This window comes from Pogoniulus pusillus, chromosome 8 (assembly GCF_015220805.1).
Source record: "Pogoniulus pusillus isolate bPogPus1 chromosome 8, bPogPus1.pri, whole genome shotgun sequence".
NCBI lineage: Eukaryota > Metazoa > Chordata > Aves > Piciformes > Lybiidae > Pogoniulus > Pogoniulus pusillus.
In genome coordinates, this window is record NC_087271.1 from 14,029,729 (window position 1) to 14,044,919 (window position 15,191).

At 46.2% G+C, this 15,191-nt stretch overlaps 1 protein-coding gene across 4 annotated transcripts in view; it reads left to right on the plus strand.

The window, feature by feature from the left end:
* The first annotated feature begins 604 nt into the window (after positions 1-604).
* Positions 605-15,191, plus strand: part of PLPPR5 (phospholipid phosphatase related 5) — a 62,508-nt gene continuing 47,921 nt past the window's right edge. For 2 of the 4 annotated variants that reach the window (XM_064147323.1, XM_064147324.1), the window contains exon 1: positions 607-1,008. In XM_064147323.1, coding sequence (XP_064003393.1) covers positions 778-1,008 — 231 coding nt within the window. In that variant the 5' untranslated portion in view covers positions 607-777. Of the gene's footprint in view, positions 1,009-15,191 lie in introns of all 4 variants that reach the window. The other 2 variants (XM_064147325.1, XM_064147322.1) reach the window with 2 other exon arrangements.

Here is a 15,191-nt window from a genome sequence, read left to right on the forward strand (position 1 = left end):
GAACAATTTGTGCTCATACATCCCTGATTTCTGTCTGCACCGAAGCAGATTCTCCTCTCACCCTGCGATGTTACCTTGGGTCAAATTCAATTCATGCCCAGCTACCCGTTTTCCTTACAGCTGTTACAGGAAAGCGCTAAACCTGAGTTGCTCTAATAGCACAAACCAGTGCGTATCCGCTTCACCGAGGCCTTTACCGCCTCAGCAAAGAGCGGCGATGCGTTTGCCTGCCCAGGCTCATCCAAAGTGTAGTTGCTGGCGGTAGCGGAGCCACCATCGCGCAGCGCTGAGCGCCTGGTGGTTCCAGGAGTCTCTGTGCGAAAGCGCATCGGGCATTTGGCAGCTCCGAGAGCTCCCCTCCTGTGCACGCCCCCCACACAGGTGTGTACCGGTGCAGAAGCGCGGGAGAATTCACTCACTAATCACTACCTCAGGGTCGTGCTGTGCCAGACGTTCCGGACCTGGGAACCTTGAGGTTGGCCTTTGGCAGCGGTGTGGACCCGCCCCCTCGCTCTCCCTCCGCCAGGGACGGGGTCCGGCATGGAGGCCGCTCCCGGAGCGGGGCGGAGCCGAGCCGCCCCTCTCGCCTCCGCCCTCCCCTCCACCCCCGAGCCGTGGCCGTGCCGGAGCTGCTGCCGGCGTGGCGGGGACGGGTCCGTTGCTTTGCGCTGACCGCGCTGCCGCCGAGCCGCCTCCGCGCGCCGTGGATGCAGCCAGGGAGCGGGCGGAGCGCGGCGCCGGGAAGGGGTGCCGCCGCTGCTGCGGGAGCCGACGTACATGCGAGTGCCCTCTCCGCTCACCAGTATGCTCTACTTCCAGATGGTGATCATGGCAGGGACCGTGATGCTAGCTTATTATTTCGAATACACGGACACCTTCACGGTCAACGTGCAAGGCTTCTTCTGCTACGAGGGCGCGTATCGAAAGCCCTACCCGGGCCCAGAGGACCGCAGCGCTGTACCTCCGGTGCTCCTTTACTCGCTGATGGCAGGCGTGCCCGTGCTGGTGGTAAGCAGGGGCCGCCCGCGCTCCCTTCTCTGGCAACTTGTTGGGCTGGACCGGGCCAGGTCTCACTGCGGGCCCCGGCCGCAGCGGCGGCGTCGCTCTGGAGTGGGCCATTCGCTCTCCCTCCGCTCTCCCTCCGTTCTCCCGGCGTTGCGGGGCTGTATCTCGGCCATGCGGGCCTCCGTGGGCAGTGCAGCCGAGACTGGCCATTGCCACAGCCCCTGTCCAACTCGCGTTTCCGAAGAGTATTTTTAGCTCCCATTTATGTAACTGGCGGTGCCGGAGCTACCAGCTCCCTTCGGCTTTTGTGGCTGGTTTTGGGGTTTTTTTTAGAAAGTAAACTGATGTGCAAGGAACAACGATCTGTTGGGTTTGGTTGTCTCCGTATGTCGTCTCCGTATGTCACCGTTACAGATGTGTGTGCAGCCTGAACCTGTGTCTCCAATTGCATGTGATCTGTCAATGAGATCTGCACAGCTGTGACTAAGAGAAGATATATTCCATGATTATCTTTGACTTTTGGCGTAAGGTACCTAAGAGGGAAAAGCAGTGATGCCTTCCCTTCAAGGTGTTCAAGGTTGTGTTCTCAGACAACAAAGGCATTAGCATAATTTTACGATCTTTGACCATAATGTGCAGCAAAGACTGAGAAGGAATGGGATGGGATTATTTAACCATGGTGAATGGATCATACATCGATTCACTGAATGCACGCAGTTACACGTACAGAAACTCTTCAGAAGAGTTTATTTTAGAGAGCTGTAAGCATTAGAATAATCTTTAAAAGCCCAATAATGAGTGGCCTTGTGAGATAGTGACTATCAGTTCACAGATTAATTAATTTTCAGGAAAATAACACCAAAACATGTGATGGTATCCAGCATAAATACCTCATGGCCAGGCTCAGCCTTAGTATTTGAGACTTTGTTCTTTAGGGATTGAGCTACATCTTTTGACAGGTATGTTATTAGACTTCTGAGTTTGCTTTCCTTCTCGTTTTAACATCAATTAAATGCTGTCAAGATCTTAATAAGATGTTTCCATTGCTGATGTTTTTCTGCTGTTTGATGTATGTTACGCTTTTAATTAATTTTTCTTTTGGTGTGGCTCAGGAAGTTGGAGCATCTCTTTTTTTTCCTAATGCATGTCAGTTAGATGGATTGTTAGTTTCCCTTCGTTTCCTGCTAGATGATGACATCAGAGAAATCACCATGACATTTTTGGTTAGCAGACTTCTAATTAGCCTTCCTAAAAATCTAGTAATAGAATTTGATGATATTTAACTCTGCTTCTGCTCCCAGTCATGAGTCTCTGGGAAAAATGGCATGCACTGGGGGGTCAGGGCACGGAAAAATTGTCACCAAAGGTGTCTGTATTACACTTGTATTGTAATTTTATTTTATTAAATGGAGAATTTGTCCCCTGAGAATCCGATGACTTCAATGGCATGAAGTCTGATCACAGACGTTACTGAATAGGGGTAATATTTTTTCAAGTTTCAGACAGAATTATCTTCTGATTCTCCTTGGGCATTCCTTCTGGACATGGTGTTTACGTGGAATTAGTTGTGCAGGAGATGGACATTGCCTTGGTTTATGTTTTCATTGAAAGGAATGTTGAGTAATAGGTGATAAGGTGGTATTTCTTCACCAAGGCAAACTGTGCTTTTAGTGGTAGTTGAAATTTCTTCTCAAGGCTTCAGAGTTTAGTTGGATTTAATTTTTCTGTTACTCTATTTTCTATTTTTCTCTTGTCCAAACATTACATTTAACATCTTAAGCATAGATGTTAAGAGTAATCTTTTTTCTGTAAATGGCTCATTTGTATAGTTCACATAACAAAGCCATATTTCTGCCTGTAAAGATGAAAGCTAGACCAGTGAAGGAAATTAAATTCTTTATGTTGTGGATGATGTTGTGCTATTTTTTTCCCTCAAAATCATTATTGCCACGGAAAATAGTTTATTAAATACTGTGATCTGTGAGAGGGTTGTTTGTTTGGTTTTTTTTTTAAAGCTACAATTAAAAATGTTCTTTCTTCTAATTTGTGTGGGGTTAATGCTGTTCTGGAGTTTTGAGATAGAGCAGCAGAGTCCTTAGCTTGGTGTTCAGGGTAACTGGTTTTATTTTGAGGGATGGGACATGTTGGATTAGAGCCATAGCATGCTTTGAGTTGACTCGGGTTCTTTCAGTGTGACTCAATCAATTGTTCCGTAGCATTGAGTTTTAATGGGAGTTGCTTTAAACAGACTTTTTCCAGTGCCTATCCACTTTCCATCCCTGCTATTAAAAAACTGTAGAAGTTGAATGCTTGTAGCTGGGTCCATCTAGATGAGATTCTCCTCAGCAATGTGTGTCTTGCTGCTGGTGTGAGCGAGACTCTTAAACAGCTGCTCATCTGAATCTGTGGTAGCAGACCTGAGTGTCCAGCCATGTGGTAGAGCTGCTCGTGGTCAAAAGGCAGCAACATTCATGTGCTAAGAGGTCGCTGGGCCATTTAACAGGGATGTGCCTGTGATCACTGTGTTAATTTTGGAAACTTGCAGGTTCATCTTTAAAATGCTACTTCCTGGTAATGTATTCCTGCAGCTCTAGTGTGGCATTGCTGCCACACTCCTATTCCTCAGCCCATCTGCTTCTCCATCCTGTCTCCCTCTGTGTCCTCCAAGGATAAGTGCAGCTGGCTGTCAGGTCATAGGTCCTCAGGAGTCTGATCTTGGAAATGGTGTCTGGGGAGCAGAAGCAGAGACTGTTGTCTCTACTGTAATGCTTGACCTGCAGGTGCTTTAGTGTGGGTAAGGGAAACTGGGACTCAAGGAAGTTTTGTAATTTGCACCTGGAACTTGCTGGGCTTGTATACCTGTAGTGTTACTCCTACTTGCAAAGTATGAACCAGATATTTGGCCAGCCCTGAAGTAGTCACACGATTGGACTAAATGGTTGCTCCTTTCAATTAAACTATTCTGCTCCACAAGATCTTCTAGGTCATGTAAGAGCTAATATGAAGGCAAATTGTTGTGTTACTCACTTCAGCAGTTTGCTACCAGATGTATCTGCTTGAAGTCCCTGCAACTTCGGAGTTGAAGATATTGAACAGGAGTGGGCCCAGCACCGACCCTGGTCCAGGTAGACTACATCCACAGCCTTCCCTACATTCACCAGGCAGGTAACCTGATCATGACAGGAGATCAGGTTGGTCAGGCAGGACTTGCCCTTCCTAAACCTGTGCTGGCTGGGCCTGATTCCTTGGCCATCCTGTAGGTGCTTTGTGATGGCACACAAGATGACCTGTTCCATAACCTTGCCTGGCACTGAGGTCAGGCTGACAGGTCTGGAATTTTCCGGTTCCTCCCTCCGGCCCTTCTTGTGGATGGGCATCACATTGGCTAGTTTCCAGTCTTTGGGGACCTCTCCAGTGAGCCAGGACTGTTGATAAATGATGAAGAGCCTGTCCCATTATTGAAGATTTAGGCAAAGAAGGTGTTAAGCACCTCTGCCTTTTCCTCACCCTTTGTCACTATATCCCCCTCTCCATCTAATGAGGACTGGAGGTTGTCCTTGCCCCTTCTTTTGCCATTAATACACTTACATAAACATTTTTTATTCTCCTTAACATGAATGGCCATCTTAAGTTCTAAATGGATTTATGCCTCTCTAATTCTTTTCCTACAAGACCTAGGACTTACAAGACATCCTTTAACTCTTCTTGGGATACCTCCCCTTTTTTCCAAAGGTGATACACCCTTTTTTTTCTTTAATTCCTTCAGAAGCTCCTTCCCCATCCAGTCTGGCTGTCTCCCTTATTGACTCATCTTCCAGGACAATGGAACAGCCTGCTCCTGTGCCTTGAAGAGTTCCTTCTTTAAGTAGGTCCAACCTTCCTGGACCCCTTTGTTTCTAAGGGCTGTTTCCCAAGGAACTTCCTGAGTTAGCTCCTTAAATAAGCTGAAGTCTGCCCTCTGGAAGACCAGTGTTGATGCCCCTCCTGGTTTCTCCATATATTTAAATCTCTATAATTTCATGGTCACTGGACCCCAGCCAGCCTCCGACCACTGCATCTCCCGCAAGCCCCTCTCTATTTGTGAACAGCAGGCCAAGCAGGGCTACACCCCTGGTAGGCTCATGTAACAGCTGAGATAAGAAGTTGTCCTCTACACAATCTAGGAACCTTCTAGACTGCCACTTCACTGCAGTACTAAAGTCTCAGCAGATGTCTGGTAGGTTAAAGTCGCCCACCAGAACAAGGACGGGTGATCCTGAGGCAGCCTCCAGTTGCTTAAAGACTAATAAATCAACCTCTTCTTCCTGGTTGGGTGGTCTGTAACAGACTCCAACCAGGATGTCAGCCTTTTTGACCTTCCCCTTAATTCTCACCCACAGGGACTCACCCTCATCATCCTTAATCTCTGCCTCCATGACATCCAGAGCATCCCTAATGTATAGGGCCACTCCTCCATCCCTTCTTTCTTGCCTGTCTCTCCTGAGGATTCTGTAGCCATTGATTACAGCACTCCAATTGTGTGACTCATCCCACCATGTTTCTGTGATGGCGACATTGTAGTTTTCCTTTTGTACCATGTCTTCCAGCTCCTCTTGTTTGTTACCCGTACTGCGTGCATTGATGTACATACACTTCAGCTGGGCTGCTGCTTTTACCCCTATCTCTGGCCTACCACCCTCAGCCTCCTTCGGTTTGTGTCTAGTACTGTCATGTTTAACCCCCTCCCCCTTCCAGTCTAGTTTAAAGCCCTTTCAACAAGCCCAGTCAGCTCATGTGCCAGGATCTTTCTCCCCCTCTGAGTCAGTTGTACCTCATCTGTTGCTAGCAGACCCGGGGCCACATTAAGTTCCCCAAGATCTAAGAATCCAAAATTTTGTTGATGGCACCGGCCTCTGAGCCACTTGTTAATCAGCTACAATTTCCTATTCCTCTCAGTATTCTAACCTGCAACTAAGGGTATAGATGAAAAATTACCTGTGCCCTGATCCCTCAACTGCTTTTCACAGAATCATACAATCAGTAGTCAGGGTTGGAAGGGACCACAAGGATCATCTAGTCTCAACCCCCCTGCCATGGGCAGGGACACCCTACCCTAGATCATGCTGGCCAGAGCCCCATCCAGCCTGTTCTTAAACACCTCCAGGGACAGGGCCTCAACTGCCTTGAAGTGCCTTGAAGTCCCTTTTGATTGCTTTTAGACCTCTGTTATCAACCTCATAATTTCCTGCCTGTATAACTAACAAGGGATAGTAATCAAAGGGATGCACTACAGGAGGCAGCCTTCTGGTAACATCCCCCACCCGGGCCCCAGGGAGGCAGCAGACTTCCCTGTGGGAAGGGTCTGGCTGGCATGTGGAGCCCTCTCTTCTCTTCAGAAAGGACTCATTAATAACGATTACCCTCCTCTTTTTCTTTTGGGTACTTGCTCTGATGTGAAGGGACAACTGATTTACTTTAGTCAACCCCCCAGATGGTGATGCTTCTGCCTCTAAAACCACCTCGCCCTCAAACTCTAGTGCTTTATATCTGTTGTGTAAGGGCAACTGAGGAGGTGAGGGGGGCTGGAAGGGTTTTCCCTTGCCCCTTCTGGCAGGCACCTGTATCCATTCTTCCTTGTTTCTTGGTTCACCTCCCTCTGCTAAGGGGGTCTGCAGAGCATGGTGCTGTAGGTCCAACTCCCTTTCACATTCCCTGTTTGCCCTTAGCCTTTCTGCTTCGTCCTTCAGTTCAGCCACTAGGTTAAGCAGAGCATTAATCTGCTCACCCCTAATGCAGCCATTGCCTCTGCCACCCTCAACTTTGAGTGCTAGGCTCCAACATTCCTCACAGCCCGTTGCCTGGACGCCTGCATGCCTACGGGTGGGCTCTGTTTGGATGCCCACACTTTCACAAGTATTGTAAACCTTTGACTGAGTTTTCACCATGTCTCGTTTCTTTCGAGGAACTGATGGAAGATGATTTGAATATGGAGCTTGGGTTTTGTTGTGGTTTTTTTTCGCTTTCTCCGGCGCTGCAGGCTGGGCTCAGCAGAGAAGACTCGCTCTCTTCCCGAACCAGGCTCTGGCGTTCCCGCTGCTGCTCCTCGTCTAAATCGCCTGCGCGCCAGGCACCGCCCCCTCTACTTCACCCTCGAGCGTGCACGTACACCACGTAGCCTGCCGCACTTGCAACTTGCCTGCCGCTTTCTTGGTTGCTCCGATTGGGAGAGGCCCAAAGTAAAGAAAAAAACTTAGAAAAAAGCGCGTTCCAGCGGCGTTTTTGTGCTAGGGAGTTCTAATCAAATGTTTGTATGCATGGGCACAAAACAAATGCAGCTTGACACAGAACAAAATCTCTGAAAGGTCTTCTGAGTCATACCTTATGCACAGGTAAAGTAATGCCTCGAGTGAGTAGGTATGTTTGCGTAAGGAGCATTAAGCAGCCCAAAGTAAAATGCTCTACAAAATATAGATGATGATGGAACTGCAATCGGAATAGGAATGTAAAATTCCTAAGTATGACATTCTGTGATTGAAGAAAGAGACTTCCACAGAGACACTGCCCCTGTGGTTTCACATCCTCTCACCTCTCTTTGTCACTTGTGATTGAAAGAGTGCTGCTGGCCCTGTGCTCCTGTCTTGGCTGCCTGCAGTGCCAGCAGCCACAAATCTGCTAGGCCAAGGAATTCTTAATACTCTCAATTCTAAAAGTGTTTTTTTTTTAAACTTTCTTTTGTAATCTTTAAGCTGAGAAAGGCACAGAATCACAGAATGTCAAGGGCTGGAAGAGACCTCAAAACCTCATCCAGTCTAACCCCCCTGACAGAGCAGCATCACCTAGAGCAGATCACACAGGAATGCACCCAGGCAGGTCTTGGATATCTCCAGAGAGAGAGACTCCACAACCCCTCTGGGCAGCCTGTTCCAGGGCTCGCTCACCCTCACAGGGCAAAAAATTCCTCCCTGTGTTTACATGAAACTTCCTATGCCTCAACTTCCACCCGTTGCAGACCCTGTCTCCTTCCTCCTGGCACTCACCTTTACATCTTTCTAACCAGGAATGAGGTCCCCCCTCAGGCTCCTCCTCTCCAAGCAGCACAGCCCCAGCTCCCTCAGGCTCTTCTCTTCCATTCTCCTCTTCTATTCCATTCCCTTAATCATCTTTGTGGTGGACTCTCTCAAGCACTTCTATGTCACTCTTGAACTGAGGGGCCCAGAATTAGGCACAGTACTCTAGATGTGGCCTCACCAGGGCAGAGTAGAGGGGCAGGAGTATCTCTCTCAACGTGCTAGCCACAGCCCTTCTAATGCACCTTTGATTGGAGTCTGTTGCTATATGTAATAAGCATAAAAGTGTTATTTGAGAGCTGGGTGCTATTTAAGCCATTTTCTGAAATGCCAGTTCTTGTTCAGTGGAGTGGTTGCTTTTTCAGACTTCTTGTGACAGAAGTAGTTTGGGAAATATATGTCAGTCTAATCCTTTAACTTCCAGTAGAATTGATTTCTGGAGATGTGGGGCTAGTTTCTTGTGTTTTCAAAACGCATAAAGTGATCATAGAATCATAGAATGGTTTAGGTTGTAAGGAAGCTCAAAGGTCATCAAGTTCCAACCCCCTGCCATAGGCAGGGACACCTTCCACTAGAACAGGGTTGCTTAAGGCCTCATCCATCCTGGCCTTGAACACCTCCAGGGAGGGAGCAGCCACAGCCTCCCTGGGCAACCTGTGCTAGTGTCTCACCACCCTCACTGGAAAGAACTTCCTCCTAACATCCAGTTTCAATATCCTCTCTGCCAGTTTAAACCCACTACTCCTCATCCTGTCATTACAAGACTTTGTAAACAGTCCCTCCCCAGCCCTCCTGTAGTCTCCTTCAGATAGTGGATGGCTACTACAAGGTCTGCTTGAAGCCCTCTCTTCTCCAGGCTGCAGAGCCCCAGCTCTTGTAGCTGCTGCAGTCCTCTGAGCGTCTTCATGGCCTCCTCTGGACTCACTCCAACAGTTCCATGTCCTTCTTGTGTTAGGGGCTCCAGAACTGCACACAGTACTCCACGTGGGGTCTCAGGAAAGCAGAGTGAAGGGGCAGAATCCCCTCCCATGCCCGGCTGGGGTTTGCAGTAACTGCGCACCAGATGCTGGTATTGGCCTGTAGGGACACATAGCCTGAAAAGTACATGGCTTGATACTCTGATGCTGTGCTTATTCCTTACCATAAAGCCGCTAATTCAGCAGAGCCGTAACCAGGAGAAACAAGAAAAGGTTCAGAACTTCTGTGAGGTTTGGGGGGAATTTTTCTTTGTCAGTCTGTCTGTCGTCGTCTTGTGCTGTGCTGACTTACGTGAACATTGCCTGCAGAAGCTGTATTTACACTTCCAATAAAATGCCTAATTTCTGCTGTGCTTTCTGTGTGTGCTATTTACAAACACTAACAGTATCAAAGCTATACACTTCATACTTGATGGGCTCTCTGGAAGTAAAGTGGCAGGATTTTGCTTGCAACAGATGAATGCCTTCTTGTCCTACAAATGGTGCACTTATGTGAGGAAATTGTTAATCCTACTCATACTACACATTTAGGGAATGTATTTCAATTGTTTGTAATCTGAAATAGTAGGCTCGAAGTAATCAGTTTCTGAAACAGTTCTTGGTCATTGTACATCACGCAGCATCGAGGAGATGGATGCCCATGTGACAGATAATAAATGACAGCTAAAGTAGCTTTAGCTGTATTTTCCTGCCTTAGAAGCAGTGTGATGTTTAAAAAGCTTCACAAAGCCTTTGTGAAGCCTCTCAGATACAGTGGAGTGACTGATGGCCATGCTATCATCAGAAATGGTGCTTGTTTACCTGAGGTGTGGTACCTCACAGATTGCGAATGAAGAACGTAGCTGAAGTGGCTGTACCATAGGTGTAGAACTCAGGAGGAGGTGTGTTTGAATGAGGAACAGCCAATGTAAACATGCTAGTCCTTAATGTCCATCCATAGTGCAGAAGATGTGGTACTGGAAAGAGACTGTGAAAGCAAAATTTACAGTGCTGGCCTTGCTGAGGTCACTTCTATTCATCTACAGGTTAGAATATGTTCATATTCAATATAAAGCACTAAGGAATCTGCAGCAGAAAAATTACAATATAAAGATGTTTTTAAAAGAAAATCTACTAATCTAACAAACTCTTCGGTACTGCCTTGAGACTGTCTCTTCTTCCTGAATGCTGATTCCTGTCATATAAAGCACTGTCAAAGAATTATTAGGTTACCCTGTGTGAAAACTCAGTAGACTTTGGATTCCACGTCTCTACATTCTGGACAACAAACACTGTTGCCTGTAATTTTGCATATGTGGCATAAATCATAGAATCACAGAATGGTCTGGGTTGGAAGGGACCTCCAAAGCTCATGCACTGCAACTCCCTCAGCTGTCAGCAGGGACTTCCTCAACTAGATCAGGTTTCCCACAGCCCTGTCCAGCATCACCTTGAATAGCTCCAGGGAAGAGACCCCAACCACCTCCCTGGGAACGCTGTTGCAGTGTTCCAGCAACCCTCAGGGTGCAGAAACTATACCTGAATCAGCTCTGCTCTAGTTTGAAGCCATTGACCTTGTCCTGTCCCCGCAGGCCTTAGCAAACGGTCTCTGCAGCCTTCTTGTAGCCCCTTTCAGATACTGGCAGGCTGCTCTTAGGTCTCCCTGGAGCCTTCTCTTCTTCAGGCTGAACAACCCCATCTCCCTCAGTATAATTATCCATTGTAGAATGATTATATATTCTATATTTATATGAAAGTTGCATTAACCTTGCATGCTTGTTAATGTAGAATAAATTATAAATGCAATATGCCTATGTCTTTAGAGCTTTCTTCTTTTCAAATAGTACTCTTTCTTTTCTGCAGATACTGCTTGATGCTGGCTTGTGTAGGGTTAAAGAGTATGTATGATGCATTAATTTCTGAACTGGTATTTTTTGTTTGTTTTCTTAATAATAAAGCAAGCTGTCAAGAACAGAAGTCAACTCAACAGTATCCTGGTGTTCTGAACCTTTTTAGTTATTTCTCTGTGCAACATTTTTAAATGCTCATTGTTTTAGGCTTGTAGGTTTCATGCTGTCTCTAAAAAGGGTCTGAGTCATACATTTTAATTTTTTTTTTGGCATTCATACTGAATATTATAAGGACTGGTTTTGGTTAATTTGTAGTCTGATTCTTCTTGAATCAATGGAGTTTGTCTTCCCAGTATAGTTAATTTGGATAGTAATAAGAGATTTCTGTGGCCTGTCCATAGCAATTTAGGGCTCAGACATGACTGAATTAATTCCGCTTGAAGATTTGTTTAATCATGGGTCAGCTGAGCTGCAGTAACCAACGAGGAGCAGCTTGTAGCCTATGGGATCATGGAGTGAGGTATTTGATCCTGACCTGCTTTAATGAAGACTTAGGCCAACAGGTACTACCCTTCTGCCTTCTAGAGAGTGGCTGTGCAGGCTATCCCTTAACATGGTTCTGTTGGCAAGTGGGGACCTCCTGCAGTCAAACTGCTTCTGGCTGGTGCCTGAAGTTGGACCTCCCACATTGCAGAGGTGCTTGTCTCTGTACATAAGTTCATTTCTATGTGGAACAGTGTGTGGCTGTGCTCAAATGTCAGCACATATTTCATAGTACTTTGATCATACTAATGTAGAATGAACTTGGTCTGTCTTCACTGTTCAGTTTCTGCCTCTTGTGTTCCTGTGGGGGAAGTGTCTTTGGACTTCTTGGGTTGTATTTGAGATTCTACCATTATGCTAGGCTTCAGATCACAGACTTGCAGAACCTTAGAGGTTGGAAGGGATTTCCAGAGATCATGAAGCCCAACCCCCCTGCCAAGGCAGGATGACCCAGGGTAGTTCACACAGGAGTGCATCCAGGTGGGTTTTGAAAGTCTCCAGAGGAGATTCCACAACCTCTCTGGGCAGCTTGCTCCAGGGCTCTGTCACCCTCACTCTAAAGAAGTTTCTCATGTTGAGGTGAAACCTTCTGTGTTCCAGTTTGTGTCTGTTGCTCCTTGTCTTATTGCTGCAGACCATCAAAAAGAGCTTGGCCCCCTCCACTTGACCCCCACCCCTCAGTGTCCTGGGTTAGGGTGGATCCCTCCCCCGGTAGAATAAACTCACCACAACACAGATTTTTTTTGAAAGTCAGGGAAGGATGAAATTGTATTTCTGATAGTTTAAGTATAACAGTATAAAGAGAAATAAACTACTAGAGAAAAAATATATATAGTAACCTTAAGGAAGATGGGAAAGGGGTCAAGTGGTGGCGAAGCAGCAAAAGCAGCAGCAGCCAAAACAGCAGCAGGGGAAGATAGGAGGCAGGTGCAGCTCAAGCAGCAGAAGCTAGCAAGGGGAAAGAATAAGCTGTGCTTCTAGACATAAAGCTCTTGATGCTCCAATGAAATTATATTAACTTATCCATTGTTGCCATTATATGGCCTATCCCTGGAATGCTGACCTCTCCTCTATGTCTCAGCTAGAAAATCAGCTCAAACGGCCACACTCAGATATTGATACACATTGATCAGATCTCCTCTCATGCTTCTTCTCTCCAGACCAAACAGCCCTAGGGCTCTCAGTCTTCCTCCACAGGAGAGATACTCAAGCCCCCAGTAATCCTCCTGGGTCTCCATTGGACTGTCTCCAGCAGGTTCCTGTCTCTCCTGAACTGGGGAGCCCAAAATTTGACACAGTATTCTAGGTGTGGTCTCACCAGGGCAGAGTGGAGGGGCAAAGATGCTGCCATGGTGTGCTCAAGCTGCACAGATGTATGTCTGAGCAACCAAGAGGCTGGAGGGAGGAATGAGGGGTTTGTGCTGCCTTGTACTGTAGGCCACAAGCATGCTTATGTGAGTGATGGTGAGGACAGTGTGTTACAGCGGTTCTCCTTGTCAAAAGCCAATGCTTCAGTTGGTCATGGGGACTCTTTCTAAAACATTTAACAAAGGCAGATAGGCTTTGTAGGCAGACTGACCCTTGGACATGCAAGTCATTCAGAGATCTGCAGCTGGCAGAATGAATGTATGGAGCTGAGTGGAGGAAAAGCCCTCTCAGGCTTTTCCTTGATGGAGGGACCTGGCCACTTGGGTGGCTGTCTAGCTGCCAAGTGATGATTGTGAAACCAGGCTGTGCTGTAAAGCACTAGGAGATTTGTGCATGAAAAAATTACACATAAGCTAGGTGTGTACTAATTGTTATTTAATTATTTTGCTATTGGTGAGATTTACTGTCATGCTTCAGTGCTGTCTGAAATAGCAAGGTTTTCCCCTTGGGCTGTGTGCACGAGTGTGGCGGTGAATGAATCTTTTATGGAGGCACATTAAGAGTCAGTGTTGCATTTTTACTCAGTATTTCTTCTGTTTATGAATTTGTTGTGATTGTGTGTTTGGAAGTAGAAGGAAATAAAGCAGAGACTCTTTCCTTTGAAAGCTCCATGTAGTTAAACATGCAACTGTGTGTGCACAGTGTACTGCCAGAAACTCGTGGTGTTAATGTGGCTGATCTATATCCATAGTTCAGTTCACACGTGCTTTTGACCTTGAGTGCCAGCGATCTGAATGTAGAGCCTGAAAAAAATTGAATCCATCACACCAGAATACATAAGTAGGTTATCACGTCACTGAATGCAAGAGCACCTTTAAGCACAACATAGACTCACTTCTCTTTCTAGTAACCATCTGAAGTTGTTCAGATAATGCTTAAAGAATCCAACACTGTTTAAAAACGCAATGTATGGTCACACCTTTATGTAACAACTATGTAACTTTTCACATACCCCTTTATTATCTTCACAGAGAAGACCAAATGACAGCTCTGTGTTCAAGACAGCCAGTGTCAAATTTTTAAACAGACTTGTTCATCCTGAAAACACTTATCTTACCCCTTGATTTTCTGGGGGAAGATATTTGACAAAGCTACCAACATGTTTACTATTACTTTCCAGATCAGTGCAAAGTAGGTGATCCTTATGATCCTTATTAAGGTTAACTGTTATACCGTGGTTTAGGAGTGAAATGAGGCAGTCACACATTGAAGAAAAGTGTCTGAGCTTACTTGGGCCAATACTTTCCAGTTTTCAGAATGCTATTGCAGGCATAAAAGAGCTGTTTTTATGCTCTGATGTCTCCACAGCAAAGTGTACAATCTCCCTTCTGTCTTGTAGGCATTTCCTGTACTAGGAATTTTTTGCTAAAATTTTCCACTCTTGCAGCTCCCATTTCAGCTCATTGGCTTCTGTGTTAATGAGGGAACTTGGGACTTCCTCCTAATTCAAGCACTGCATTGTGTAAACTCCTGAACGGGGTTAGACAACATAGTGTTGCCAGCTGCACATCTGCAGCCATCTGGATTTGTGGCAGGAGCAGTAAAATAGATGTTGTGTAGCAGTGTTGAAAGAGTGACAAGAGTGGTGCAAATCATATTTGTGTAAAACCACTATTTGATCTGCATGCTATACAGAAGAGGTGTGCAAGTGGACTTTAGGTATCCAATAAAGACAAATGAGATATGCAGTCTTCTGTGAGATAGCTTAGTGGCTAATTCAATACTACTGAATGCAATGGCAGTGAATTAGCCACTAAGAGAAGAGGCAAGTAATTCTTACAACTTCTGATGCTCATACAGAGGTCTCTGCTCCCACTTCTATGCCTTAATTAAGGTTCTGTTTCTGATAAACATCATTTCAGTATACTAATTTCATATTTCTCCTTAAGAATGCTGTTAGAATGCTTTGAAGTGTGAGGGAAGGATAGGCTGCTAGAGTTGGGGCTCTGCAGTCTGGAGAAGAGAAGGCTTTGAGGAGACCTTGGAGTTGCCTTCCAGTATCTGGGCTGCAGGAGGGCTGGGAAGGGACTATTAACAAGGTCTTGTAATGACAGGAGGAGGAGTAACAGGTTTCAACTGGCAGAGGGAAGATTGAAACTGGATGTTAGGAGGAAGTTCTTTCAAGTGAGGGTGGTGAGACACTGGCACAGGTTGCCCAGGGAGGTGTTCAGAACCAGGTTGGATAAGGCGTTGAGTGACCTGTTCTAGCGGGAGGTGTCCCTGCCTAAGACAGGGGGTTGGAACTGGATGAGCTTTGATATCCCTTCCAACCTAAACCATTCTATGATTCTGTAATCACAGAATGGTTTGAATTGGAAGGGACCTTAAAGATGGTATAGCTGAAATCCTTCTGCCATGGGCAT